The sequence below is a fragment of the Prionailurus viverrinus genome, chromosome D4, assembly GCF_022837055.1.
Source record: "Prionailurus viverrinus isolate Anna chromosome D4, UM_Priviv_1.0, whole genome shotgun sequence".
Lineage (NCBI taxonomy): Eukaryota > Metazoa > Chordata > Mammalia > Carnivora > Felidae > Prionailurus > Prionailurus viverrinus.
Window position 1 is genome coordinate 17650130 of NC_062573.1, and position 25936 is coordinate 17676065.

Genomic DNA, 25936 nt, shown 5'->3' on the forward strand with positions numbered 1-25936 from the left:
ACATTCAAAATGTAGAAATTAAATATAATGAATATAAAATTAGAATTTTACTGAAATTAGTCTGTTCTCTTCTGCTCTGTCACCTGGCTCTTCTGGTTTTTTGTTTATATGCCCTTCACCCTTTCTGTCACTGTCACCCTCTAGAGCCTTCCAAACATTTGAAGAGTGTATGCTATTTGCAACTTCATATTAAGGGTTCAGCTCCACCCCTAGAACTGGAAATAGTGTTTCCTAAACCGGGTTTGGCTCGATTTTTGTCTAGCAGCTGCCAAGCAGCTGCGCTTCTTGCCACTAGGGGGTGCTCTTGTAAATGTTAAACTGGCTGAGTTACCCTACTTGGGGGGAACTTTTTTTTTTTTTTTAAGTTTTAATTAAAGTCTCTTTCATTTCAGTCTGAAAATCTACCACTGGTATACAGCTTCACTTCCAAAATATCCTATGTCTGAGATGCCTTGCCATCCATAGCACCCTTCCCTCACCCAGCAACTCGAAAGCCATAAGGCCAAACTCTTCGCTTGCATATAGCTGTTATTTCTGTCACTGAATTTTTATATTCACATAAGTTGAGATGGTGAAGTATTGTGTGACTATGACACAGATTTTAAATTTAAAGTAAGATCATTTGAACTTGCTAGGGAACAGAGGAGCCCTGATTTAATGAAAAATCCACAGACAAGGGTTTAAGAGAAAATTTTAGTCAGAGACAGCAGGAACTGTCTTTTGTGTACTATGTGTCACTGAATGCCTTGTCTCCTCACCTCTCTCATGACTTAAATCTGTACGAGGTTAGAATGTGGCAGAGTCTGTAGAAGGTAAGGAAAACCCTACGTTCTGTAGGCATTTTAAGGCATCTCTCGCTAGGCATGTGGCTCTGCAGGGGGATGGTGTGGGTGTGCGTGATGCAGAGAAGTCAAGTGTCCTACACGGTGACGGCTGAGATGGTTTCTGTGGCCCCGTGAGCTTGGAGAGGTGAAGGTGGGGAGGAAGGAGTCTTAAGAGCAGACGTGGCATGGCCTGGAGAAGAAAGAGATGCTTGGGGACCCAGGTCCACCAGCTTCTGTATGTTAAGTGAGGGGAAAGCTGTGTGTCCGTGGGCAAGTCAGTCAGCTGTCTAGACCAGTTTCTTCATCCGTGAAATGGGAGTTGGACCAGAGGACTGCAGAGGTCTGATTCTAGTAGTCTATAATTCTCTAAGACATCACTTCCAGGAGATCTTCCTGTGATGATAGAAATGTTCTGTAACTGTGTTGTCCAAAACGGGAGCCACCAGCCACATGTGCCTCTTGAGCATTTTTGAGATGTGACTGATAGAACCAAGGAACTTCCAGATCTTCATTGAAATTTGAATAGCTGCAGGTGACTAGTGGCTACCATATTGGGCCGTGTAGCTCTAAGATGAGGGAGGACGTTGATTGGAGAAAAAAAAAGAAGGATAATATGATTGGAGACAATTAATGGAGGTCACAGGCAAATAATGCAAACTAGGATTAATATAAATGGTCTTGAATGTGCAGTGTTAGTCCCATTTTTGGGGGGTAGCCAAGAGTCCTACTGAAGCAGAGCTAACAGCAGGAATGAGATGGAAGGAGAAAGCTTTCAGAAGGAATGGAGACATGCGTCTGAGTTAGCTCCGGTAATTAAACCACCAGGGTAGCCAGGCGTGTTTCCCTGTCACCTTCTAACGCAGCTGGGAAGGGAGCTGAGTTTTCAGCAGCTCCTGGATCCTCCCTCCCCTCCTGCCCCTTATCCCCAAAACTAAAGGTGATGATATTTAGGCCAGATGAGGGCAAGGGCAGCCAGTGGACCCCAGGTGGGCCAGAGCCCTGGGGTCGACCTTTGGAGCTCTTCTGAGCGTGCAGGAACTCATGACAGCCCTGGGATGCCAGGCCCCCACAGCCAGTAATGCTTGCTCTGCTACAATGTTAATCCAGTTATTAAGATCTCTCCTCCTTCCCCATGATGAAGGAGTCTATCCGAGAACAATCCAGCACAAAGCTGCCTGACCCAGAAGTCATCCAGTTCTGTATCTCCATCTTCAAACGCTCCAGGCTCCTGCTCAACAGATGGCGTCGATCAGCAGTTCATAGAGGCCTTCCACAGGGTGACCAAAGGGGGCTCCACCGAGGACTCCAGCCAGTACTACTGTGACAAGGTGGGTGAGCTTGGGTCCTGTGACCCAACCAGGATTCCCTGTGCCGTAAGGCACGTCACGGGCAGTTTAAGGAGTTAGAACTAAAAGAAGATATCCCCCCCTCACCACCAGCTGGAGAGAGAAGTAACATAGTTGATCATTTTTGCAACGTTTTCCAGAATGATAATGGTGATGGCTACTTAGTTTTGATCCGCATCACGCCAGACGAAGATGGAAAATTTGGATTTAATCTTAAGGTATGTCGTGTGTCTTTATAAGGAAGTTGTATGCTCTGGAGCAGTCTTTAGGTGGCTTTTAAACTTCCCCCAGGGGTGTGCTGCGTGCCTCAGTCTAATCTAAGGAAACTGGGGAGTTTTCTAATATGGCCCCAGAGCTGTCTGACACCAAGGACCTACTGTGTTCTTGGTGTTTGCTGTGCACTTCTTTATATCACCTTATAGCGTTCTTATAATCGGGGAAATTGGTATTTTTGAACCCATCTTATAAATGCGTATACCGAAGCTCTGACATGACACACAGTCAGCAAGCAGACCTGCCTCCAGAAGAGGGGTTTTTCGGGGAGCCTGTTGGCATCACTAAAGCCAGTGAGAGAGAATAACAGTTCAAGTTGGAGGGACATTTACAGGGCCTTTCCCCATCTCTGCCTGCTTTTAGGCTGGGTCTGCAAACTGTGGCCCACGAGCCACATCCCATCTGTTTTTGCAAATAAAGTGTCATTGGAACACGGACATACCCATTCATTTACGAACGGTTTACAGCTACTTTGGCACTCGGGCAGAGCTGAACACTTGCGACAGAGGCCTCTCTCCCAGACCTAATATATGTCCCCGCTGGCCCTTGGCAAAGCTGACTAACCCCTGCTCTAGAGCAGAATGAGGGCAGGTGGTCCCTGCTGCCCAAGCCCCAGCTGCCACCAGGCACTCCCCTCCTGTACCCCAGCACCCTGCTGAGGCCCTGCCCTCACAGCCTGTGACTGTCTCTACAGCTTTTCTCTGCTACACGGAAAGCTCCCTTTCCAACAGCACTTCAAGGCTGTGCGTGCAGAGCCCTCTGGGGACGTTTGCATTTTTTTTAAAGGAAGCACACCTGAGCGCACCTTTAGTTCGTGATGGCAGCGAGAGGCTTCTGAGCAGGCTTCTGGTTACCCCACGAGACCCCGAGGGGTCAGGAACCTTGTGTGCTGAAAGAGTGCCAAGCCCTGGGATTAGAATAGGTTAAAGTGAAGTATGAGCCCCTCTTGTGTCTGCAAGTCTTTGTTGCTATGAGCTATTCAAGTGTTGTTGTTGTTGTTGTTTTTAATTTAACACGTTTATAGGGAGGAGTGGATCAAAAGATGCCTCTTGTGGTATCAAGGATAAACCCAGAGTCACCTGTAAGTTAACACATTTCATTATTTCCTACATGTTTTTTTCCGTTGAATCTAACATTTCTGTTTCTGTGTCCTGCTTCTTTGCCAGCAACAAAGAGTGTGTGTAAATGCATGCATAGAGATGGAAAGAAAGAATGGAATCCATGTTGTTTTTCCCAGAACTTTGCTGGTCAGTGTAGCACCAGCATTACCTGGGAGCTCATTAGAAATGCAGGATCTGGGGGCGCCTGGGTGGCGCAGTCGGCTAAGCGTCCGACTTCAGCCAGGTCACGATCTCGCGGTCCGGGAGTTCGAGCCCCGCGTCAGGCTCTGGGCTGATGGCTCGGAGCCTGGAGCCTGCTTCCGATTCTGTGTCTCCCTCTCTCTCTGCCCCTCCCCCGTTCATGCTCTGTCTCTCTCTGTCCCAAAAATAAATAAAAAAACGTTGAAAAAAAAAAAAAAAGAAAGAAATGCAGGATCTGGGGGCGCCTGGGTGGCGCAGTCGGTTAAGCGTCCGACTTCAGCCAGGTCACGATCTCGCGGTCCGTGAGTTCGAGCCCCGCGTCGGGCTCTGGGCTGATGGCTCGGAGCCTGGAGCCTGCTTCCGATTCTGTGTCTCCCTCTCTCTCTGCCCCTCCCCCGTTCATGCTCTGTCTCTCTCTGTCCCAAAAATAAAAAAACGTTGAAAAAAAAAAAAAAGAAAGAAATGCAGGATCTGGGGGCGCCTGGGTGGCTCAGTCGGCTAAGCGTCCGACTTCAGCTCAGGTCACGATCTCGCGGTCCGTGAGTTTGAACCCCGCGTCGGGCTCTGGGCTGATGGCTCAGAGCATGGAGCCTGCTTCCGATTCTGTGTCTCCCTCTCTCTCTCTGCCCCTCCCCCGTTCATGCTCTGTCTCTCTCTGTCTCAAAAATAAATAAACGTAAAAAAAAAAAAAAAGAAATGCAGGATCTCAGGCCCTACCCCAGACCTCCTAAACCAGAATCTGCATTTTTACCGAGATCTCTGGGTGATCGGTGTGCTCATTAAAATGTAGCAGTACTCTCAAGAAAAGGAAACTGAGGCACAGAGTTTGCTGTTCTGCTCACTCTGGGCACATGGACCCACCATCCCACCACCACCACTCTGCCCTCTGCCTTCTGTCTCGGCTTCCTCGGGAGAGCATTTGCTTTTTTTCTAGAACAGGGTGCACCAAAGAGTCGCTGTGTCTCCTAAGAAAGTACCGGTTTGGAAGTTTTACTCTTAAGTGGTCCTTAAGCCTGTAGTTTACTTTTTCTTACTGTTATGGCCTCTTTGAATTTAGAGGGTCTCCATTCCTACACTAGTCAGTGTGCTGCTTCTCTGCGTGCTAGTTTCTGCCTTTGGTGTTACACTGTTTCTCCGATGCAAGATAGACCAATACTTTCAACTGACAGATCATTTTCTAACAGCACATCAAGAAAACAAAAGATCAGGAGCCTCACAGTACGTTACAGTACTTAAGTGAAGGTTGGCTACCAGAGAGAAAGGGCTTCAGTAATTGCCGTAGCCTTATTCTGAAAATGCTGCACAGCTTACGTCGTGACGAGCATCTTTTTCAAATCCCACAACCAGCGACCATGTCAGCCTAGTGGTGGATATAAACATAGTGGCAGTCGTCCCCGAGGGAGAAAAGAACTTGAACGTGGTCTTAAGTGTTTGGGCTCCGAGAGCATCCGAGTTCTACCCTTGAGGATTGTGTTATGGTAACTGAAGAAACTCGCTTTTCCTCTCCACCCAGGCGGACACCTGCATTCCTAAGCTGAACGAAGGGGATCAAATTGTGTTAATCAATGGCCGGGACATCTCAGAACACACCCATGACCAAGTGGTGATGTTCATCAAAGCCAGCCGGGAGTCCCACACGCGGGAGCTGGCCCTGGTGATCAGGAGGAAAGGTAACCGCCACCACAGGAGAGGAACCGCGAGGCCTTGGCAAAGCAGGGCCCTCTCCGACCCATTTTGTGGTTTTGAAAATGTTGAGCCTAGGGCACCTGGGTGGCTCAGTCAGTTAAGCGTCTGACTTCGGCTCAGGTCATGATCTCGCGGTTCGTGAGTTCAAGCCCCAAGTCGGGCTCTGTGCTGACAGCTCAGATCCTGGAGCCTGTTTCAGATTCTGTGTCTCCCTCTGTCTCTCTGCCCCTCCCCCGTTCATGCTCTGTCTCTCTCTGTCTCAAAAATAAATAAACGTTAAAAAAAATTTTTTTTTTTAAAAAAAAGAAAATGTTGAGCCTTGTAGCCAACATGGGAAAATCAAGAACCAGGATGTGGGACTTCTCACTTGAGAAATGTGAAGCTCTGCCCACGCGGGGCCCAGCCCCTCCTGGCCAGTCCTCTGGAGGTAGGTGGGACCTACCCACCCCCTCGGTGCAAGACCTGAGCCCTGATTTCTTCCAGGCTGGCTCCCCCACATCCTGCACCTCTCTTTGCTGCCTGCGCCCTCCCTCCCCCCCCCCGCCGCCCGCCAGATGTTTGCATTTGGGGTCAGGGAGCAAAGGGTCAGGTTCTGTTTGAGTCAGTAAAGTAGAGTCAGGCAGGAGCCTGGCTGTCTCAGAGTGATCCTACCTCCACCTCTCCTGGGTTGAGGGACCTTCTTACCCAGTCTGTGCCTCCGTTCCCTCTGATGTAAAATAAGGGTGATAATAAATCACTCCATCACGGGGTTCTTTTGAAGATGAAATGCTTATCCTTGGAAAGCAATAGGATGCTTCCTGATGCCTGGTAGGCGCTTGAAGGATGGCCTCTGTTGAATACCATTACTGTTGTTGTTGTTGTTGTTGTTGTTAAACAGTAAGCCGAGTCCTTGAATCCTTCTGCCCAGTTCTAAAATACTGAAGGTGAATGGAATGTGTGACTCGAAGCCCTGGCTGCACATCTGTGTTCCGGCAGCACAGGTGTAGGCAGAGCCCTAGACCCCCGCACACCAGCTTTCCCTCTGTTCCCTTACATCTCCAAGCCCAGAGCTGTGCCCTGCCAGCTCTCATCCCTCCTCCTCTGGGAGGCCTTACCGGATCACTCCAGGTCCCTCCCCGCCGCCCCCCCACAACCGCCCCATCCCCACTGAACCCCGATGCCACGCCCAGCCGCAGCAGGTGTTCAGGAGTGATAGTAGCTGATGTCTGTGCCACACCAGCAAAGGGCCTTGCACTGTGTAAACTGCTTTACATAACACTTTTGTAGGGTCTGTATGACATCTCCAAGTGAGGGAATGAGGAAACCTCGTCGGGAGAGGTTAAGTTGACCCTCGGCCCATGACTGTGAAGGCTGCATGGCGGGAAACCAAGGTGTCCAGTGATTGGGGGTAGGCCTTCTCACACGATGCCCCGGGGCATGCTGGCCACCACAGGGGGCAGCACTTCAGTACTCTGGCCAGCCGGGGAGGGGAATCCTCCACCAGCCCGGTTTGAGAAGCTGGCACTGGTTTGAGAGGCAGAAGATGGATGTTTGTAGACTCTTAGAGATAAAAGGGCAATGCCACTGGTTGGCACTCTTGATTTCAGCTCAGGCCATGATCTAGAGGTTCGTGAGTTCAAGCCCCACATCAGGCTCCACGCTGACCGTGCAGAGCCTGCTTGGAATTCTCTCTCTCTCCCTCTCTCTCTCTGCCCCTCCCCTGCTTGTGGTCTGTCTCTCTCTCTCTCCCTGTCTCTTTCTTGCTCTCTCTCAAATAAAAGTAAACATAGAAGTAAAAATGAATTGATGAAAGAAAAATAAACAGCACAGGGAGTAGCAGATCAAACAAATCACATCCTCACAAAACAGCAGAAGTGCTACGCTTCCCTGGTCTGTGAAAAGAATGTGGTCTTTCGGATCAGAGAGATGTGGACTGACTGGATTCCTTTGTGTCCTCCCGCCTCCGCCTGCCCCGAAGAGTCTGACACTTTGGACACTTTGGACAACTTCTTTAGCCTGATGGTCGATTTCCTCATCTGTAAAATGGCGACTGTGGCAGCTGGTTCAGCATTCGGTTCAACTATGTGGGCAAATGCAGACGTTGTTTTCCTTCTCCTTTCTTATTGTCCTGAAGGCAATGGGGAGCCACTGAAGGCTTTTGAGTAAGGGAGTGACTTCCTTGGGTGGAAAGGGAAAATTCAGAGATGATCCCAAAGTTTCCATTTTGGGAGATCAGAGAAGAAAGTGACGATGGACAGAAGGAGGCATGTGAGAGTGGACAGGAAGTTAGTGTGAGGGGTAGGGTTGGGAGGGGACTTGGTTTGTCTTTACCCATACAAGTCTGATGTGAAGGGAGAATTTGTACTGAAGAGGGAGGACCAAACCCGTGGGAGGTGTTAGGACTAGATACATTTAGTAATAAATGTATTTAGGAGCCTCCTACCTAAAAATGTCCTTGAGGTAGAGGTTGCCGGACTCCGTGGGACAGTGCTGTCATAGTGTATCCAGGAAAAATGCATGTTTTAAGGGAGTAAATGAAAGGGACCTGAGAAAGAAGTGGGGGAGAGAAGAGATAGGTGGAAGAATAACCAGGTCAGAGAGAACATTCTTTCCCTTTCTCCTACCTTTGTCAAAAGGCTCTGAGTACAAAACGCCATCATTTAAAACTAGCCAGAAAGATTAGTATGTCATTTTGTATAATTAGCACTTACTGAATCACTCAAGAAGTGGTGTCTTTGGTGAAAATGATTACCATGTGCTTAATCACTTAATTAGCTGTTTTAAACTATCTGCATTCAGGTGTCATAAGTATAATTTTTTTTTGAGGAAACGGATCAGCGAGAGTGTTCTGCCCCTGCCAGACACCCTCTTTCTTGTCCATTACAGCTGTCCACTCATTCACTGACATCAGATCTGAAGATGAACTGAACCAGCTTTTCCCAGAGGCCATTTTCCCCACTTGTCCAGAGGGTGGGGACACCTTGGAGGGATCCATGGAACAGCTAAAGAAGGGCCTTGAAAGCGGGACAGTGCTGATCCAGTTTGAGGTAAGAGACCATGAGGGCTGAGGCCTGGGCCCGGGCCTCACTGCCTGGATGGGCTGCTCAGTGGCTGCTGAGTCACCTGAGTCACCAGGCAGCCTGAGCTCATGGTGGGAACACAGGCGGAGCTCCAAGGGCAGGGTGGCAGAGCAGGCCTGGAAGGCAGGGGATAGGACCACAGCTATTGCTGAACTCTACCTCACCCTCTTATCTAGTAACACTCGGTAGTCATGGAGAATCATGTCAGGAATCGAGGAGGAGGGACTCTGAGCGTATTTAGCTGCCAACACAAAAGCTTGAAACACACAGCAGGAGAAGGTGCTGGAGAGGCAGCGTGAGTGAGCCCTGGAGGGGTGGTGGAGAAGGCCATCCCTGACCCCAGCAGACCCCCTCCGTAGTTCGGAGCAGGTCGTGTCATCCCAGGAAGGCAGAGTGGCTGGCCTGCCCAAGTCCCCTGGACCTGTGTGAACAGGAGTAGGAACAGAGTCAGACCCTGTCGTCCTTCCTCAGGAGGGGCCTCGAATCACAGAAATGAGACCATTGACAAAGACACATGCAGAGCCCCCACAGAACAGGGCAGAAACAAAGGAGATTTGGCTTTTAAGTCCATTGTAATGATCACTAACAGAGTGAAAATGGAATGTGTTTATCTTCCACATTTGTCAGAAGTAGAAGAAGAGGAGTTCATGCAATAAAACAGAAGAGCACAAAGAAGCCTAAAGTAGACCGTTATGAGAAAATAGGGGGTGCCTGGCTAGCTCAGTCAGTAGAGTATACAACTCTTGATCTTGGGGTTGTGAGTTCAAGTCCCATGTCAGGTGTGGATATTATTTAAAAATAAAATCTTTAAGGGGTGCCTGGGTGACTCAGTGAGTTGAGTATCCAACTTTGGCTCAGGTCATGATCTCATGGTTCTTGGGTTCAAGCCTCACGTCAGGCTCTATGCAGACAGCTCAGAGCGTGGAGCCTGCTTCAGATTTTGTGTCTTCCTCTCTCTCTGCCCCTTCCCCGCTCATACATACACACAAACTCACTCACTCACTCTCTCTCTCTCTCTCTATCTCGAAAATAAATAAATATTAGAAAAATTAAAATCTTTAAGAAGTGCCTGGGTGGCTCAGTCGGTTAAGCGTCTGACTCTTGATTTTGGCTCAGGTCATGATCTCATGGTTCATGAGATCAAGCCCTGAGTGGGCTCCCCTCTGACAGTGTGGGGAATTCCACTTGGAATTCACTGTCTCCCTCTCACTCTCTGCCCCTCCCCCACTCTTCTCTCTCAAAATAAATAAACTTTAAAATTAAAATCTTAAAAAAAATAAAATAGATCATGATTAACGACAACATACACAGTCTGGATTCACAAATTAGGAAAGAGTCCCAGATCAGATTCAAAAGCACAAGTCAGCCATAGCAAGGGAAAAGTCACAGAAGCAAAACTAAGAAGTTTGTTTGTCAAATGCATGTGATCGCATATTGACTCAGGAAAGCTTGAGTAATGTGAACACGAAACAGGAAAGAATGCAAAGTGAAGAGACTTAAGCAAAAGAAAAGTTTATGATGGTATAAGGAATAGAAGGTAAATAAAATAGATTATTAGAGCAGTGTGTATCTGAACAACAGTAGAAAATAAAAACCCACAAGTGAAAGGTGATGATAATTGACCCCACCCTGGAAAACAAAATATAGCTCCCTATTGTGTGGAAATGAAAGCTGGGTAAGAGAGTAGGAATAATCTAATTACTTGGGTATAAGTGATAGATATATACTGAGTGACTACAAAGACAAATAGCCCTTTTTTCCAGTGTCCTGCAAGAGGCTCTATTGGCTTAAGTTCAAAATTGAAATATACATTTTAAACACTGTAAAACTCAACATTTTAAAACCCTCTCCAAAATAATTGAAACAAGGAGAAGGTAAAAGCCAGTTACAGAATATGGGTTTTATTTGTATTGGGCATTGGAGGGGATGGGAAAGGGGGGGGGGGGCGCCGCGCCATGGAGGAATTGATTCATTCAGCAAGTGTATATTAGGTATTTCATTCATTTCAGCAAGCGTATATTAGGTATTTACCATGTGCTGAAACCAGTAGATCAGGAGCACAATGAGGGGAAGGGAGGGTTTCTGGTCCCAAGGAGCTTACGGTCTAATATCTGGGGGATGTATCATGAGTCCCAGAAACCACTGAAGACCAAGGTAGGACAAGCTTTCCTTATGTAGGATGTATGCTCTGTAGAAACTAGAGGTAAGGGGGTTCCGGGAGGTCCGCTGGGGTGAGATATATTGATAGAGAATGGGTGGGATTAAGTGTGGAGGGAAGGTCGTTCCAAGAAGGTCACAGCCTGAGTGCAGACTAAGTTCCTAAGGTGTCAGGTAGCACAGGGAAACAGGCCTCCCCGAGTTGAGCAATGCAACAGAGTCCTGGGAGAGTCTCCAGGCGATGGAAGTCCTTCCAGTGCACACCATTTGTCCCTGATCAGATTGTCCACAAGGAGGCACTGTGGGCTCCCAAAGAGGGAACAAGAGCTTGACTGTGGTTCTGAAACCGTGCTCCAGAAAACCCCCTCCACTCAGCTGCGTCCACTTTCGTTATTCATATGGGAATCCCACAGAAGATCTTCCTTACATGCTGTTCACTGAACTTCACTAAGAAGTTTATAAATACTTGAGTGAGAAGTACCCACTATCCTGTGGTTCTGAGGAGTGTCTCTCCAAGGGTGATACCCTCACCACCTGCATGTGGCCTGAGGAGCATGTTAAGTGGAGCCCCGCCCACAGCTGCTGGGTCAGCCCTACTAGGTGCTGCTGCTCTGCACAAGATCCGCAGGAGGATTTAGTGCACAAGGTGACCTAAGGGATGACAGAGAAGAGATTGTACCAGAACCCCTGTACCACTGTTACCTGCCCAAAGTGGGTATATAGGGTGTAGAGTTGGACTGTAGCATGAGGAATGGAGAACACAGAAATCTTAGGGTTAAAGTTTAGTATCTACACACTTCATTTATATATTTTCTAGAAATTGAGTAAGGAAACCATCTTTGTAACTAATATCTTTTGCAGAGGAGAGAACACCAGAGCTGCTCTGTGATGGAGCCCTGCCTCTTCAGTCTCCCCACACTGCCCCCCAAGGAGCCCTAGAGTGTGGAAAGTAATGTAACAGTCCAGTTTTTGGGGGGGGGGAGATGTCTCCCACAGCTGCTAGAGTGGAGGGATGCTCAAGGAAGCCAGATCAGACAGGAAACCACTACAAAGGGAAACCTTTAATTGAGCACTTAGTATGTGGCACATGCTTTATGTGCCCCACCTCACAGAACTGTTATCCCCACTGTGTAGATGAAGGATCAGATCTCTAAGCAGAGAGCTTAGTGCACAGTAAATGGTTCGGCCTGATTGGAATCCGACAGGCTCACTCAGGAGCTTATTCTCCGAACAGCTGTACAGCGTTTGGAAACAGTGCTGTCTATGTGTGGGGCTTGTTTTCCGTTTAGTATGGCATCAGACCTAGGAGAGATCTGAGAAGCAATCTAGCCACACAGAGGCAGACTTTAAATCCTGGGTCTGTCACTCACTTCCTGTGTGACCTCAGGTGGTACGTCCCTTCACCTCTCTGTGCCCTCTACTTCCCCAGCTCTAAATTGAGTAGCTCATGGGTTGGTTGTAAGGGTTCGATGAGATAAATGCTCAGTGCATTGTTTAGCACATGCTAAGGATGCGATAAAAAGTAACAACTATTATTATTTCTAAAAAAACACGCTCAGTCTCTGTACAGGAAGTGGTGGTGTTGGCTGGGCTTGGAAGGCTGGGGTGTCTAACTCCAGAGTCTTGGCTGTTCTGGTTTTTCCACCTGTTCCTCCGGGACCATCAGCATGTCTAATGGGGGCTGTGCTCTGGACAGAAGCAGAAAGAAGAGGCTGGTCCCTAGCAGGTGCCCATGCCCCCCACTCCATATTGCCAAGGGCCTGCCCTGGGGGAGCTGGACCATAGATGGAACCCCTCCTGTGATGGCTAGCTGGTTTTCAGCAAAGCTCGTTTTGAAGAATTTTTTCATTAGGGGATTCCCCACCCCTCCCATGGCTTTTGGTAAACAATTGCTAATGTGTTCCAAAGAGCATGTGGTCCCAGCTGTAATAAAATCACGCTTAATGATAATTAGCATTTCTGTAGCACTTTGGAATCTGCCAAGTGTATTTCACATATGTTGTCTCTGTTGATTCTCACAACTTTAGGATCACGCCTTTGTAGACGGAGAAAATGAGACTTGGGGGTTGGGGACTTGCCTTGTGTCAAATAGCTGGTTGTTGGATAGAGGTCAGATTAGAATCTGTGTTAAAGCCTAGTTAGTGTCAGAACTCACCACTGCCGGGTGCCAGCCAGCTGCTCACCCAGCCCCCAGTCTGAGCCCTCCCCTCTGGGATCTACACCGCCTGAGCTACTCTGTGTGACTGATTGGCATCAAACTGCCTGAATACTCTACCTGGTTCAGCCAAGGTAGGGTGTCACTCTGTCTCATGTAAAGGAGAAGATTTGGGGTTCGCAAGGCCCCCAGTCTTTCACCACCTCCAGGATGTCTTTCGTTAAGGGACTCATTAAGTCTGCCCCAGGTTCATTCCTTCCTGAATAAAATTTGTGGCTCATTTCATGCTTTCCCTGAGTTGGCCTTTCTGTGTAAGCAAGGGAAGGGGTGTCCTTTGAGAACCAGCTTCCCAGCTAAGGACAGTTGTGCCCATCCTCATCCAGTGACCAGGTGACCTGCAACTTCCCTGCCTCCTTGTCCAGTTAAGACTTATTCAGAGGCTTTTGGGGTGGGGTTGATCGGAAATGAACATCTGTCCTCCGGCCCTTTCCACACTGGTAAGGGCAGCATCTACAACACTCCACCAGAGACCATGTCCAACTCAGATACCCCACCCATCCCACCTCGCTTTCCTCCTTTACCAAAGCCAGAACCCGTCTTCTTCTCTCTCCTAACCCTTTTTTCCTGAACTCCCTCCTACATCGCCCTTAGAGGTGTCAAAACAAGTGACTCACTGGCTCCTGTGATTACTATAAAAGTTGATTTGGAAGGACCAAGGTAGCTGAAGACTTAATGAGAGGTTTAAATTGACACACGTAGAAATTAGTGAAGGCAATTATACCTTCAAGATTAGAATTCATACCTTAGAAAAAAGCATGTAAGAATTTTTCCGGATAGTTTTTTTTTTTTCTTTAAGGAAAGTATTCTGTGATGTGTGAAATAGCAGGAGCAGGTGTGAGGGCTTCACATTTCAAATGCCAGATGCCCATTTAAAGGAAGGGGCACCCCAGCTTATTATCATGTATTTATGTATGAAAGATTACCTGATCCCAAAGGGTGGGATCTGCATCTGGGACTGTGTATTTAAAGTAGCACTATTGGGGGGCGCCTGGGTGGCTCAGTCAGTAGGGCGTCCGACTATCTGCTCAGGTCATGATCTCACGGTTTGTGAGTTCAAGCCCTACGTTGGGCTCTGTGCTGACAGCTCAGATTCTGTGTCTCCCTCTCTCTCTGCCCCTCCCCCACTCACGCTCTCTCTCTCTCTCTCTATCTCTCTCTCTCTCTCTCTCAAAAATAAACATTAAAAAATTTTTTTTGTTAAGGGACACCTGTGTGGCTCAGTCGGTTAAGCGTCTGACTTCGGCTCAGGTCATGATTTCACAGTTCGTGAGTTTGAGCCCCACCTTGGGCTCTGTGCTGACAGCTCAGAGCTTGGAACCTGATAAGGATTCTGTGTCTTCCTCTCTCTCTCTCTCTCTCTCTCTCTCTCTGTGTCTGTCTGTCTGTCTCTCTCTCTCTCTGTCCCCTCCCCCACTCGTACTCTATCTCTCTGTCTCAAAAATAAATATTAAAAAAAAATTTTTTTAAGTAGCACTATTGGGGCACCTGGGTGGCCTAGTCGGTTATGATCAGGTCATGATCTCATAGTGAGTTTGAGCCCCACATTGGGCTCTCTGCTATCTGTCGGCCCAGAGACCACTTTGGATCCTCTGTCCCCGCCTCTCTCTCTGCCCCTCCCACACTTGCTCACCCACGTGTGTTGTCTCTCTCTCTAATTAAATAAAGTTAAAAAAAATAAAGTGGCACTATTGAAGGTCGTCAAATCACTAGCAGTCGTGTTAGTTTATTTCAGCAAACCCTCATAGGAATGTAGAAGGAGGTTCCAGGTCCCCTCCAGCATCCCTTGCCCTCTGACTGGGTCAGGTACAAGGAAGGGAAAGGGAAAGTCCCCGGTGTAGACGGACTGCCCCTGAGTAGTAAATTAGGTCTGCAAAGTGCTACTGGGGAAACAGCCTCTCAAGGCCCTCATGGAAAATGAGTTGCTCTTATCTTAATTGTATGGCTCCATGACACCCCTTGTCAGGCTTTCCTCGGTGGTTTGCACCCTTTGTTCAAAGCTGCAGATCCGTTGTTCCTTCACTCTACAAATGGTGATGGAGCACGCACTTTGTGCCAGGTGCGGTGCTGGCCTAGGGTTTATGGTGATGAACTCAGCAAACAAGACACCTGCCTTCATGAAGATCACAGTTGGGTGCTTGATGCAGGAAGTAGGCTGTAAGCAGCTGTTTGGAAAGTCCTTGCCTTCCAGTAGATCCCGGTCATTGCTGAAGCCATGAAAGGGACTCTTTTTTTGTTGTTGTTGTTTTGTTTTAATGTTTATTTATTTTTGAGAGAGAGAGAGAGAGACAAAATGCAAGTTGGGGAGGGACAGAGATAGAGACACACACAGAATCCAAAGCAGACTCCAGGCTCTGAGCTGTCAGCACGGAGCCAGACGCAGGGCTCAAACCCACGAGCTGTGAGATCACAACCTGACCCGAAGTCGGACGCCCAACTGACTGAGCCACCCAGGCGCCCCTTTCTTGTTTTTTTAAAGTGTATTTATTGTGAGAGAGATACAGCGAGTGCACGTGGGGGAGGGGGAAAGGAAGAGGGGGGACAGAGGATCCGAAGCGGGCTCCATGCTGACAGCAGAGCACCTGATGCAGGGGTCAGACTCACAAACCGTGAGATCATGACCTGAACCCAAGTCAAATGCTTAATTCACTGAGCCACCCAGGCTCCCTGAAAGGGAGTCTTTCTACTGTTTGATCTCTCCTTACCTATTGCCCCTTCAGCTCCCCCTCCTTTTTTTTTTTTCCCTGTCTTTTCCTTTTTCTTCTGCCTCCCTTGGGTTCTCAGCCTCCAGGAATTCTCCCTTTCTCTGGGTGATAGAATGCTTGCTTCCCCTGTGTGGGGCCTTGCCAGCATCCACCAGGGTCGGAGCCCATTAAGTGTCCAAACACTTCCTCTGAGGATTGTGACCAGATTTCACATCTGTGGTTGGGCCAGAAGTCTGAAGAGATCAGAGTCCTCTCCTGATACCCTCTCTCTAATATTAGAAGACTTTTTCGAAGAAGAAATATTTAAATGGGAAAACTGTGTCATCTTACCCACCCCAGCGGTACGGCACTAGAGAGGTCCAGCCTCTGCTGTGCCACTTTCTGTCTTTGGAAGCTAGAGCCAGTGATGTAGGCACTAATTTAAATACGGTTGTTCCAGAACAACCCTTTCTCAGCTGATTTTTTATAATTTTTAGCCCTAAGTTTCACAGCTTTTTAGAACTACACTCTGATGAGACCAAAGCACTTTAGGACTTAAAAATCAATAGTTTTTAATAAAACTAAGTGATCTTCTAACCGTCTGTCCCTGGGACTCTTTCTCCAGCCTCCCAGCCCCTCTCATTCTAGGGCAGAATTGCCAGGGTCTGTAACTGGGAGCTCTTGCCCACCTCACACACCTTTAGCCTGGGAATAACCAAAGCCAAGCATATTTTTACAATGAGTAGTTCTTGAAAGAGCCTTGTCTTAATTACGGCTGATGGTCTTTAATTCCTTTCCCTCCATCCATGAGCCTTCCAGAAAGATCTACATGGGTTTCCAGCATCTCACTTTCTACTCTGAACCACCCTTCTCCAAGTAGTGTTCTCATAGCCTGCTGAGTAGCTCACAAGATCTGGAGAAAAAGTCAGTAAAGTAAAGGAAACCAAAAACCCAACTCTTAACACCTTCAGAAACTAGAACTGAAGCAGTTTAGCAGAATTATGGCTCAGTGCTCACCTTGCAAGGCAGACATGAATATGAGTGTGTTGTACTTTCTAAAGGCCCCCAAAATCATATCCCTGTTCACCCAGCTTTTTGTAGAATTTAATTTTATGTGTACATTTCTTGTTTTTTTCTCAGTCATTTGAATTTAAGAAATAATTTGCATTGTAATAATTCAAGTAATTTAGAAATAGCCAAAGTAGAATTATCTCCTGACTCCCATATTCTTTAGCTTCTTCCTCTTTGTTACTATTTACAAATAACAATCTGATGCCTGTCCTTCCATACTTGTTCCAGTGCTCATGCCGAGATGTGTTATATACACAAGTGCACACACATATACATTATACACATGTGTGTGTGTGCTGTTGTATATAAAAGGGATCACCACTGTATTCTGTAACTTGCATTACTTTTTTTTTAAGATTTAAACAGATTTTTCTTAATGTTTATTTTTGAGAGAGAGAGCATGCGAATGGGGAAGGGGCAGAGAGAGAGGAAGACACGGGATCTAACACAGGCTCCACGCTGTGAATTGTCAGCACAGAGCCCAACGTGGGGCTCAAACTCAAGAACCACGAGATCATGACCTGAGTGCAAGCTGGACACTTAACTGACTGAGCCACCTAGGCGCCCCAATATTTTATTTTAAAGTACTCTCTACACCCAACATGGGGCTTGAACTCACAACCCTGAGACCAAGAGTCTCTTGCTCTACTAACTGAGCTAGCCAGGTGCCCTTATAACGTGCATTCTTCAGAATAGATGAATGAATATCTTTCCAAACCTGTAGTTTAATCTTTTTATTGCACATAATTTTGTGGTATGACTGTACCATAATTTAAGTCAATACCTCTCCCTGTTGGGAAATGTTCAGGCTGTTTCCAGTTTTCTAATAAAAAAAAAATGCTTTGCTGTAGATAAATTTCTTTGATATGTATCTTTATGCATTTCTGTCAGATAAAGCCCGGGGAGTACACATTTAAAAATGTTTAAACACTGCTATTTTATTTTTTATTTTAGTACCTTGACAATCTTATCAACAGATCATTACTGCTGAGATACATTTATATACTTATTGTAATTAAAGCCTTTTGCTGGATCTGTGCTTTTCTGTTAGACCATCTCAAGTTGATTACATTTATGCTTTTATTTGGGAAAAAAAAAAATCCTTGAACCTCCGGCTTAGCTTTACTGATTATATTCACTTAATTGGATTTTACCTCTATGCAGTTAGTCAGAACCAAGATGTCATTTGGGGAAATTTGACTCAGATATTTTCCTTACAGTATCAAACCAAACCTTCCAGTAAATCCTGAATTTATTTCTAGAATGCTCTCTGTCCATTAAAGCTGTCAAACCTTTAAGAAGTTGTTCACTGGTGGGGCACCTGGGTGGCTCAGTGGGCTGAGTGGCTGACTCTTGACTTTGGCACAGGTCATGATGCCACAGTCCTGAGATCAAGTACTGTGTGGAGCCTGCTTAAGATATTCTCCCTTTCTCTTCCTCTCCTTCTCCCTCACCCCTTCTGTTCCTTTGCCCCTCCTTCGCTCAAGCACATGGGTGAACTCTCAGGCTCTCTCAAAAAAAAAAAAAAAAATTCAGGGGCTATTTGTTACAAACTGAAATTGTGAAGATCAGTAGCTGAGCTGGAGGAGAGATTGCAAATTCTAAACATTTGGTAAACATATAAGACATGACACAATTGTTGTTGCCAAAAATCCTGATGCTAATTTTCTCCTAATGATTGCTATGCAGTTTGTTTATTTAATTAAAAAGAAAAAAAGAGGGGTGCCTGGTTAGCCCTGTCAGTTAAACATCCAACTTTGGCTCAGGTCATGATTTCACAGTTCATAGGTTCAAGCCCTGTATCAAAGTCTGGGCTGATGTCTCAGTCTTTCTCTCTCCACCCCTCTCCCACTTGCACTCTCTCTCTCTCTCTCCCAAAATAAATAAATAGACTTAAAAAAAAAAAAAAAAGAACCAATAAGAGGAAAACAGATTCACAGAGGCCAATTTACACAACAAAAAATACAAGTTGCAAAAATATTGGGGGGAAACTACTGTCCAGCCTTCTTCTTCAAATTGCAAACACCTTTTAGTTGATGATTTGGCCGCAATTTAGTGGATTAGCAATTCTCATACACACCTGTAGGGCAACTTGATTATATGTATCAAAATCCATAAAAATATGTTTTGATATACTAATTCTTCTAAAAGTTTATGAGTAAAAACATTGAAAACCCCCTAATCAAAAGTAAAGTAAAAGTTAAATTATGAGAAACTATGATCCAGTAAAAATCATTTTATGTAAAGAATATTTAGGATATTTAATGGCACAAGGACCTAGACACTCTATAATAAGTAGGAAAAAACAGGCTTCAGGCTTCAAAATTATGGTAGTATTTCCCGGAATACTTCTTATGGGATGTGAGGTCCTCCATGGCCAAATTAGCTTGAGAAATGCTTAGCTAATCAGAATTAAATAAGCTTAAATACTGCAAGGTTGAGCTTCTTGGAGATTCATAGAACATACGATGGCTTATATTTTCCAAATTTCTCTGACCTTGAAACTTTTTTTTAATGTTTACTTATTTTTGGGAGGGAGAGAGAGAGAGAGAGAGAGAGAGCACGAGGAGAAGGACAGAGAGAAAGGGAGACACAGAATCCGAAGTAGGCTCCAGGCTCTGAGCTCAGAGCCTGACACGGGGCTTGAACTCGAGAACTATGAGATCATGACCTGAGCTGAAGTCAGATGCTTAAGTGACTAAGGCACCCACGTGCCCCTGACCTTGAAACTTTCTAAGGAATACCTATTAGTATCTTTCCAAACACTGGGGTTCCATAGAACATAGTATAAGAAATGCTCATTTGTAATTCAGTCTTATTTTTTGTTTTTAAAAATGTACATCTGTGTCTTCTGTTTATATGTGTACTTATGTTTATTTGTATACATAGAAAACTGGAGAAAAAAAATGTGAAAAGGGTTCCCTTGGGTTTGTGAAATCACTGATAATTTTTTTTCTTTATACTAGTCTGAATTTCCCAGATATTCTAAGGGAAGAAAAGGTTGCTTCCAACATTGAGAGAAAGTTGTATTGTTTGTAAACTTTCATAAAACCACAGTGACTAGTATTTCACTCTCTAGCTCAAAGTGTGAGAAACAGTTGTATGAAAAAACTCTAGGGCAGGAGGAAACTGGGAAGGAATGGATGTGTCTGTGGTCTTTGTGGGGTTTCCCTGGTGTATACTTATCCCCGGACTCATCAAGGTGTGTACATTAAATATGTACCACTTTTTTTTTTTTTTCAAAGTTTATTTATTTTTGGGACAGAGAGAGACAGAGCATGAACGGGGGAGGGGCAGAGAGAGAGGGAGACACAGAATCGGAAACAGGCTCCAGGCTCTGAGCCATCAGCCCAGAGCCTGACGCGGGGCTCGAACTCGCAGACCGCGAGATCGTGACCTGGCTGAAGTCGGATGCTTAACCGACTGCGCCACCCAGGCGCCCCAAAATATGTACCACTTTTTACATGACAGTCATACCTCAGTGGAGTGTTCTCAAAGGAAGAGAAAACTCTAGCATTGAGTCAGATCTGAATTCAGCCTCCCGTTGGTGATTGTGAGCCAAGGTATTTAATCTCTCCTCCTTGCTTGCAAAAGAAGGGTCCTCTTAGTACCTCTCACACAACCGTTGTCAGAATCACATCACGCACTGCACAAACATGTAATAGGGGCTTATAGATGTGCAAAGATGGCTTAATTGGATTTTTTGCTAGTTATTATATTGTACAGCAAAGATACCTCTTAAATGAAGTTTACTACGTATTGGAAGAAATGTTTTTACTGTGCAAACATACTTCTGAGAAGATGAATGAAATGCTCTTGTTCTTCAGCTAAGAACCCGGTTCACTCCATTGAACTGGAGAGAAATGTTTTTAGACTAATATAAATGGTTTCCATTGAACTTTGAGTCAGAATTCTTTTCTTTCTCGACTTGCTTTTATCATTTGTCAAATAACTGTCAAAAAGACAAGATTTTACTTACCATGATCCATTATCTATGACTCACACCCCTTCCTGTGACTTTTTTCCCCCCAAAGATCCTCATGTTAAAAAAAAAAATTAGTGGGGCGCCTGGGTGGCGCAGTCGGTTAAGCGTCCGACTTCAGCCAGGTCACGATCTCGCGGTCCGGGAGTTCAAGCCCCGCGTCAGGCTCTGGGCTGATGGCTCAGAGCCTGGAGCCTGTTTCCAATTCTGTGTCTCCCTCTCTCTCTGCCCCTCCCCCGTTCATGCTCTGTCTCTCTCTGTCCCAAAAATAAATAAAAAAACGTTGAAAAAAAAAATTAGTGAGTTTAGTCAGTTTCTCATGGGATTGTAGAATTTCTTATTGGGAAGAGTTTTCTTTTAAAACATAGCACCTAATCACTTTTAAATGTTAAGATTTAGTGCCACGAGTGGTAGACTTTATTGTTAAAAGTATGTTTCCATGCTCCCTCCATAGCTGTTTTTTGCAAGGTTGGTTTTTTTTTAGTTTGTTTTTTTCTCCCCCACTTCTGTATTTGTTATGTAGCAACTCTACAGAAAGAAGCCCGGTCTGGCCATCACGTTTGCAAAGCTGCCTCAAAATTTGGACAAAAACCGATATAAAGATGTGCTGCCTTGTGAGTACCCGGTGTGAATGCTTCCTTCTCTCCCCCACCCCCCACCCCCAACACGCTGAGATAATGTTTCCCTTTTTAACACAGATTGTCTGGTATTCTGGAACGATTTTCAGTGTGTCTGTAAACACCACCATTTTTACTGCCGCCATTTCGACTCTGAACAGTTGGGGAATAGTGTTTATGCTAATGAGGCAAAGCTGTGGATGGGGTTGGGGACTGAACTCTTGTTTCCTTGGTCCGATAAAAATAATGCTCAGGATAATTGGTAAATTTGTTTCTCCCCCACAGATGACACCACCCGGGTATTATTGCAGGGAAATGAAGATTATATTAATGCGAGTTATGTGAACGTAAGTCAAGAATCTGGATAATAAGAGCCCACTGATCACTGTAACAAGCATGAATGGTATGGGTGGTGCTTTGCAGTTGACCAAGTGCTCTCCTGTTCACCCCCTCATTTCAGCACCCCAGCAGCCATTGAGGGAAGGCAGAATAGTCTTTTTACAGAGGACAAAACTAAGGTTCAGAGAGATTAAATAATTTGAAAAGTCACAAAGCTAACAGAAGGTGAGACCAAAACTCAGATTCTGTGTCTCTGACTCCCATCGTCCACATGCCTTCTGTCTTGAACTGCTGACATTTTTGTGGGGTTTTTTTTGTTGTTGTTTGAGGGTTTTTTGTGGGGTTTTTTTTTGGTTTTGGGGGGTTTTTTGTTTGCCGGTGGTGCGCTTGTAACTTTCTGTGTTTCCCTTCCCCCCGCCATGTTATTACTGTACATCCCACCTAAAAATAAGAGAGAAAAAAACCACTTGTGCCTGTAACCCAAAAAGAAAACATAAAAAATTTCACATGTTGTGGGAAAAGCATTCATTCAACCCTGAAAATGAATCTTGGGCAACTTACTTGGCCTCTCTGAACCTCATTTTCTTCATTTAAACCAGGGGTCAGCACACTTTTTCTGTAGAGGACCAGATAATATTTCAGTCTTTGCAAGCTGAGGGAAAATGGAGGCTATTACTTAAGTAGTTATATAACCATTTAAAATGCAACCATGTAAAAATATTTTTAAAACACTCTTAGCTTGCAAAGTGGCAGTCAGATTTGGCCCTCAGGCCAAAGTTTTCCAACCCTTGACCTACATGAACAGATGATTTCTCAAGTTCTCAAGTTATAGCAAAATATCAAAAACTACCCTAACAAAGATGGGTATTATCAGTGATTCCATTTATCCCAAAACATCTATGGAATTCATTGACCCTCACTTCAACATTCCTGGTGCCTTGAAAGCAGAGCATCAGATTTGGTGAGGTCAGCAGGATCACGTAATCTGGTGTCTTTACAGGGAAATTGGGGAACTGAGACCAGGGTTGAAGAAGCCATTAACCCAAGCATCAACGAAACCATGAATTGAGTGCCTCTGTGTACCCCACCTAAGAATGTATGAATCACAGTGTCACTTGAAAGTTCAGCAGGTTCTGACTGTTTTTTCATAGAAATGACTCTGTTCAGAGGGAAGAAGTAAAAGTAGAGCAGGATGGGAGGAGGGATACTGAGGACAGTTGAAAACATTTTGATGTTTAACATTAATCAACTCAAATAACTGTGTGAGGTGATGGATGTGATCATTAACTTGATTGTGGTGATCATTTCACAATATATGCATACATCAAACCATCATGTTGTATACCTTAAATAATATGCAATTTTTGTCAGTTACACTTCAATAAAGCTGGGTGGGGGGAAGGATTGATCAACTCGATGACACGGGCATTGGAACCCTGCAGAAAGCAAAGTGCAGCATAGTGGTGGTATAAGGCTGTATGGTCTATGCTTCAAAGAAAAGCAAGTAGATTTTGATAGAAAGCCCTGTGTGGGGAAAGATTTGGGCATGAAGATTGGTATGAATGGCTGAAAATGCAGATGACCAATTTCGATATAGCAGTAAAGATCATTCAAACTCTTCTGCCGTCTCGTAGGTATATTTCTGATTATTGCCTACTGAGTGTCATATAGCGTTATCTTAAGTAGTTAATGCTAGTATTATTGTCAAGTATCTTTCAAGGATTTTTAAAAATGGCTTTTTCTTTGATTTTTCTTATTGGCTGTACATTGACAGAATATTCTGGTGTGATGTCCGTTACCAACTAGAAGAGTGTAAGATCCAGTTCCGTGGCCACCTTGTGGCAGTGACAGATTCTAATGTCTTAACAATCTCTTGCCAGATGGAAATTCCTGCTGCTAACCTTGTGAACAAGTACATCGCCGCTCAGGGGCCCCTGCCACATACCTGTGCACAATTTTGGCAAGTCGTCTGGGATCAGAAGTTATCACTCATTGTCATGTTGACGACTCTCACAGAGCGAGGGCGGGTAAGTGGCTTGATTTCTGATTCAAACGTGGGCGTGTCACGCCATGCTCTATGCAACATGAATCTCAGACCTGGAAAGGGTCTTAAATATCACTTGGTCCAGCCCCTACATGACCCATAAATCTCCTTTAGAGACTTACTGATAGTCACCTCCAGTGTCGGGAAGCTCAGCACTCCTGTCCATTCCCTGGCCTTTCTCTGAGCTCACACAGCCCCTCCCACTCCTGGCTCAGATCCATTATAATCAGCCAGAAGGCAGTCTCCTTTGCCTCACCTCCCCTGCCCCAGAACCCGTGTGTTGACTGCAGCCTCACCCACCCAGGACAAGGGCTGGTCCTGCGAAGAGCAGTGTGGGTGCTAGGCTCACAGTGGCCATAACAAGTGGGAGGCATTACAACTTCTGTCAGCCTCTGTTTGCGTTGCAGCAAAAGCCAATGCAAAAAGAAGAAAGAAGGGCTTGATTAGGAGAGTGATGGGCACCACACTGTGCTTTAGCAGGGCATGCATTTTCCATAGGAACAGATCACTGGTTATATAACAGTAGTCACTGTGCAAGGGGTACCTGTATTATACATTCTCTAACTTGTGCATACATCGAGATATCTTCATTATGAAACATTTATTCAGAAACCCATTCCAAAATCAGATATAAATTAACTTTGAGCCACCTGCTTTGAATGATCTGTGTGCTGCTTCCTCCCAGGCCTCTCTCCTTGGTACATGGTTCAGAATACCAAATTGATCCACACCGAAAATCAGAATACACAGGATTGGAATGAATAGTATGTTTGAGAACAGTCTATACTCTCAACCTGAAACAGCAAAATAAGAATTCCTACTAATTCTGCAGAGATAGCCCCAGGGATTGCAAAGGACTTGTGTGTGTGTCTCCCAGGCAGAGGGCTCCCCACTTCTGCAAAAGCACCTCCAAGGTCCATCTTGTTAGTGTTCAGCCCTGATTTTTAAAAAATTACTCCTTACAACTAGCTGAAATCCACATGGCCTTGAACCTCCACCCCACCTGCTTCTCCCACCTGGAAGACACAGAATAAGTTACCCCTCTCCTCTATGCACTTGGCTCTTTAGGGATCTAAAAATAATGTCAGACTTGTGTTATTAAGTTCTAAGTAAATACTCTTGCCTTCTAGGCTCAGAACCCAAAGCCGGCACTTGCAAATATGTGCACACACACACTCTTTCTCTCTCTCTCATAAAAAGAGAGTTAAAGTATTAGGGGAGTGATGTTGAAGCCATCCTCAACCCAAGTTGAGACCATCCTTGGCAAAGTTTGCTTTACCGCCATGCAGTTCTGTTATTTAATCCTCTGATTCCACCACCACACCCCACACTGTAGGCCCTGTTCTGGGCCATTTCTGCTATTTTGTAGATGACTAATGTCAACTTTATTGCCTCCCCGTCTCCACAATCTGCCAGTCCCCCCATTTGAAAACTGAGCTATATTTGTCTGCCTATTCTGTGACTTCTGGGTGCTTGAATGCTCCAGGTTCTCTCAAAATATTCGTGGAGGTGCCATTCTGCTGGGTCGTAAGGTCTTTCAGGGCCATGGGGCGTGGTCTCCTCACCTGGATTGGGCTTCTCTTTCTGCTGTAAAGTTGACTCTGCCCTTTCCCGCTCTGAGGTCATTAGTGAGCCGCAACAGGCATGGTTAGCAACAGATGATCTGCTCTGGACAAGAGCCCCTTCTTCCCTTGTCCTAATTGTTCCAGCTCAGAAAGAAGGGCCCTTTCTTCCTTCCGATAGGCCTTACTTCCTCTGGCTGTTCTTACAGGTCCTGCCCCGCCTGCTCTGTCCTGATTGCGTTCCACCCACCCCCCTCTTATTCATCTACTCTGCACCTGAGCTCCTCTGAGGTCTCCCTGTGGCCCAGGGGGCTTCTCTGTTTCCCAGCCTGTCTTCCTGACTAAGCCCAGCCCAGCAGGCCCCTTGTCCTGAGTCAGCAGTCCCTTCACTATCTCTGGCCCTGGGGACTTACCCCTCTTGTTTATCAATTGTTAGAAACCTGTTCTTCTGAAATCCAGGCTACATGTTTCCTCCCTCTCCTGTTACAAACTCTCAGCTGACCCGAGCCCTTTATCTTGAGGATCCTTATCTGGTCCTCACCACCACCCACAGCTTCTCCCTGTGTATGTGCCACTTCTGATATGGATGATCTCATACCAGTTGATTCACCCCCAGAGCCTCAGTTTACTCATATGCGAAACAGAGACACTAATAGTATCTACCTCATAGGGTTTTTGAGGTCAAGCTAATGTCCATAAAAAGTACCATTGAGAACTAGGCACACACTGTTCAGTAGATAGTAGGCGTTAGCATCCTCCCCCCAACAGCCAGCATCAAT

At 45.7% G+C, this 25936-nt stretch overlaps 1 protein-coding gene across 9 annotated transcripts in view; it reads left to right on the plus strand.

Annotated features, from left to right (window-relative positions):
• PTPN3 (protein tyrosine phosphatase non-receptor type 3) overlaps positions 1-25936 on the plus strand; it is a 115295-nt gene that overhangs the window by 78928 nt on the left and 10431 nt on the right. For 8 of the 9 annotated variants that reach the window (XR_007146555.1, XM_047831472.1, XM_047831471.1 and 5 more), the window contains 8 exons: positions 1966-2152; positions 2311-2388; positions 3468-3524; positions 5258-5414; positions 8296-8456; positions 21119-21209; positions 21498-21559; positions 23432-23578. Coding sequence is in view for 8 of the 9 variants with exons in the window: in XM_047831472.1 (XP_047687428.1) it covers positions 1966-2152; positions 2311-2388; positions 3468-3524; positions 5258-5414; positions 8296-8456; positions 21119-21209; positions 21498-21559; positions 23432-23578 (940 nt within the window). In the remaining variant the exon portion in view is untranslated. The remainder of the gene's footprint in view (positions 1-1965; positions 2153-2310; positions 2389-3467; positions 3525-5257; positions 5415-8295; positions 8457-21118; positions 21210-21497; positions 21560-23431; positions 23579-25936) is intronic. The other variant, XM_047831470.1, reaches the window with a different exon arrangement.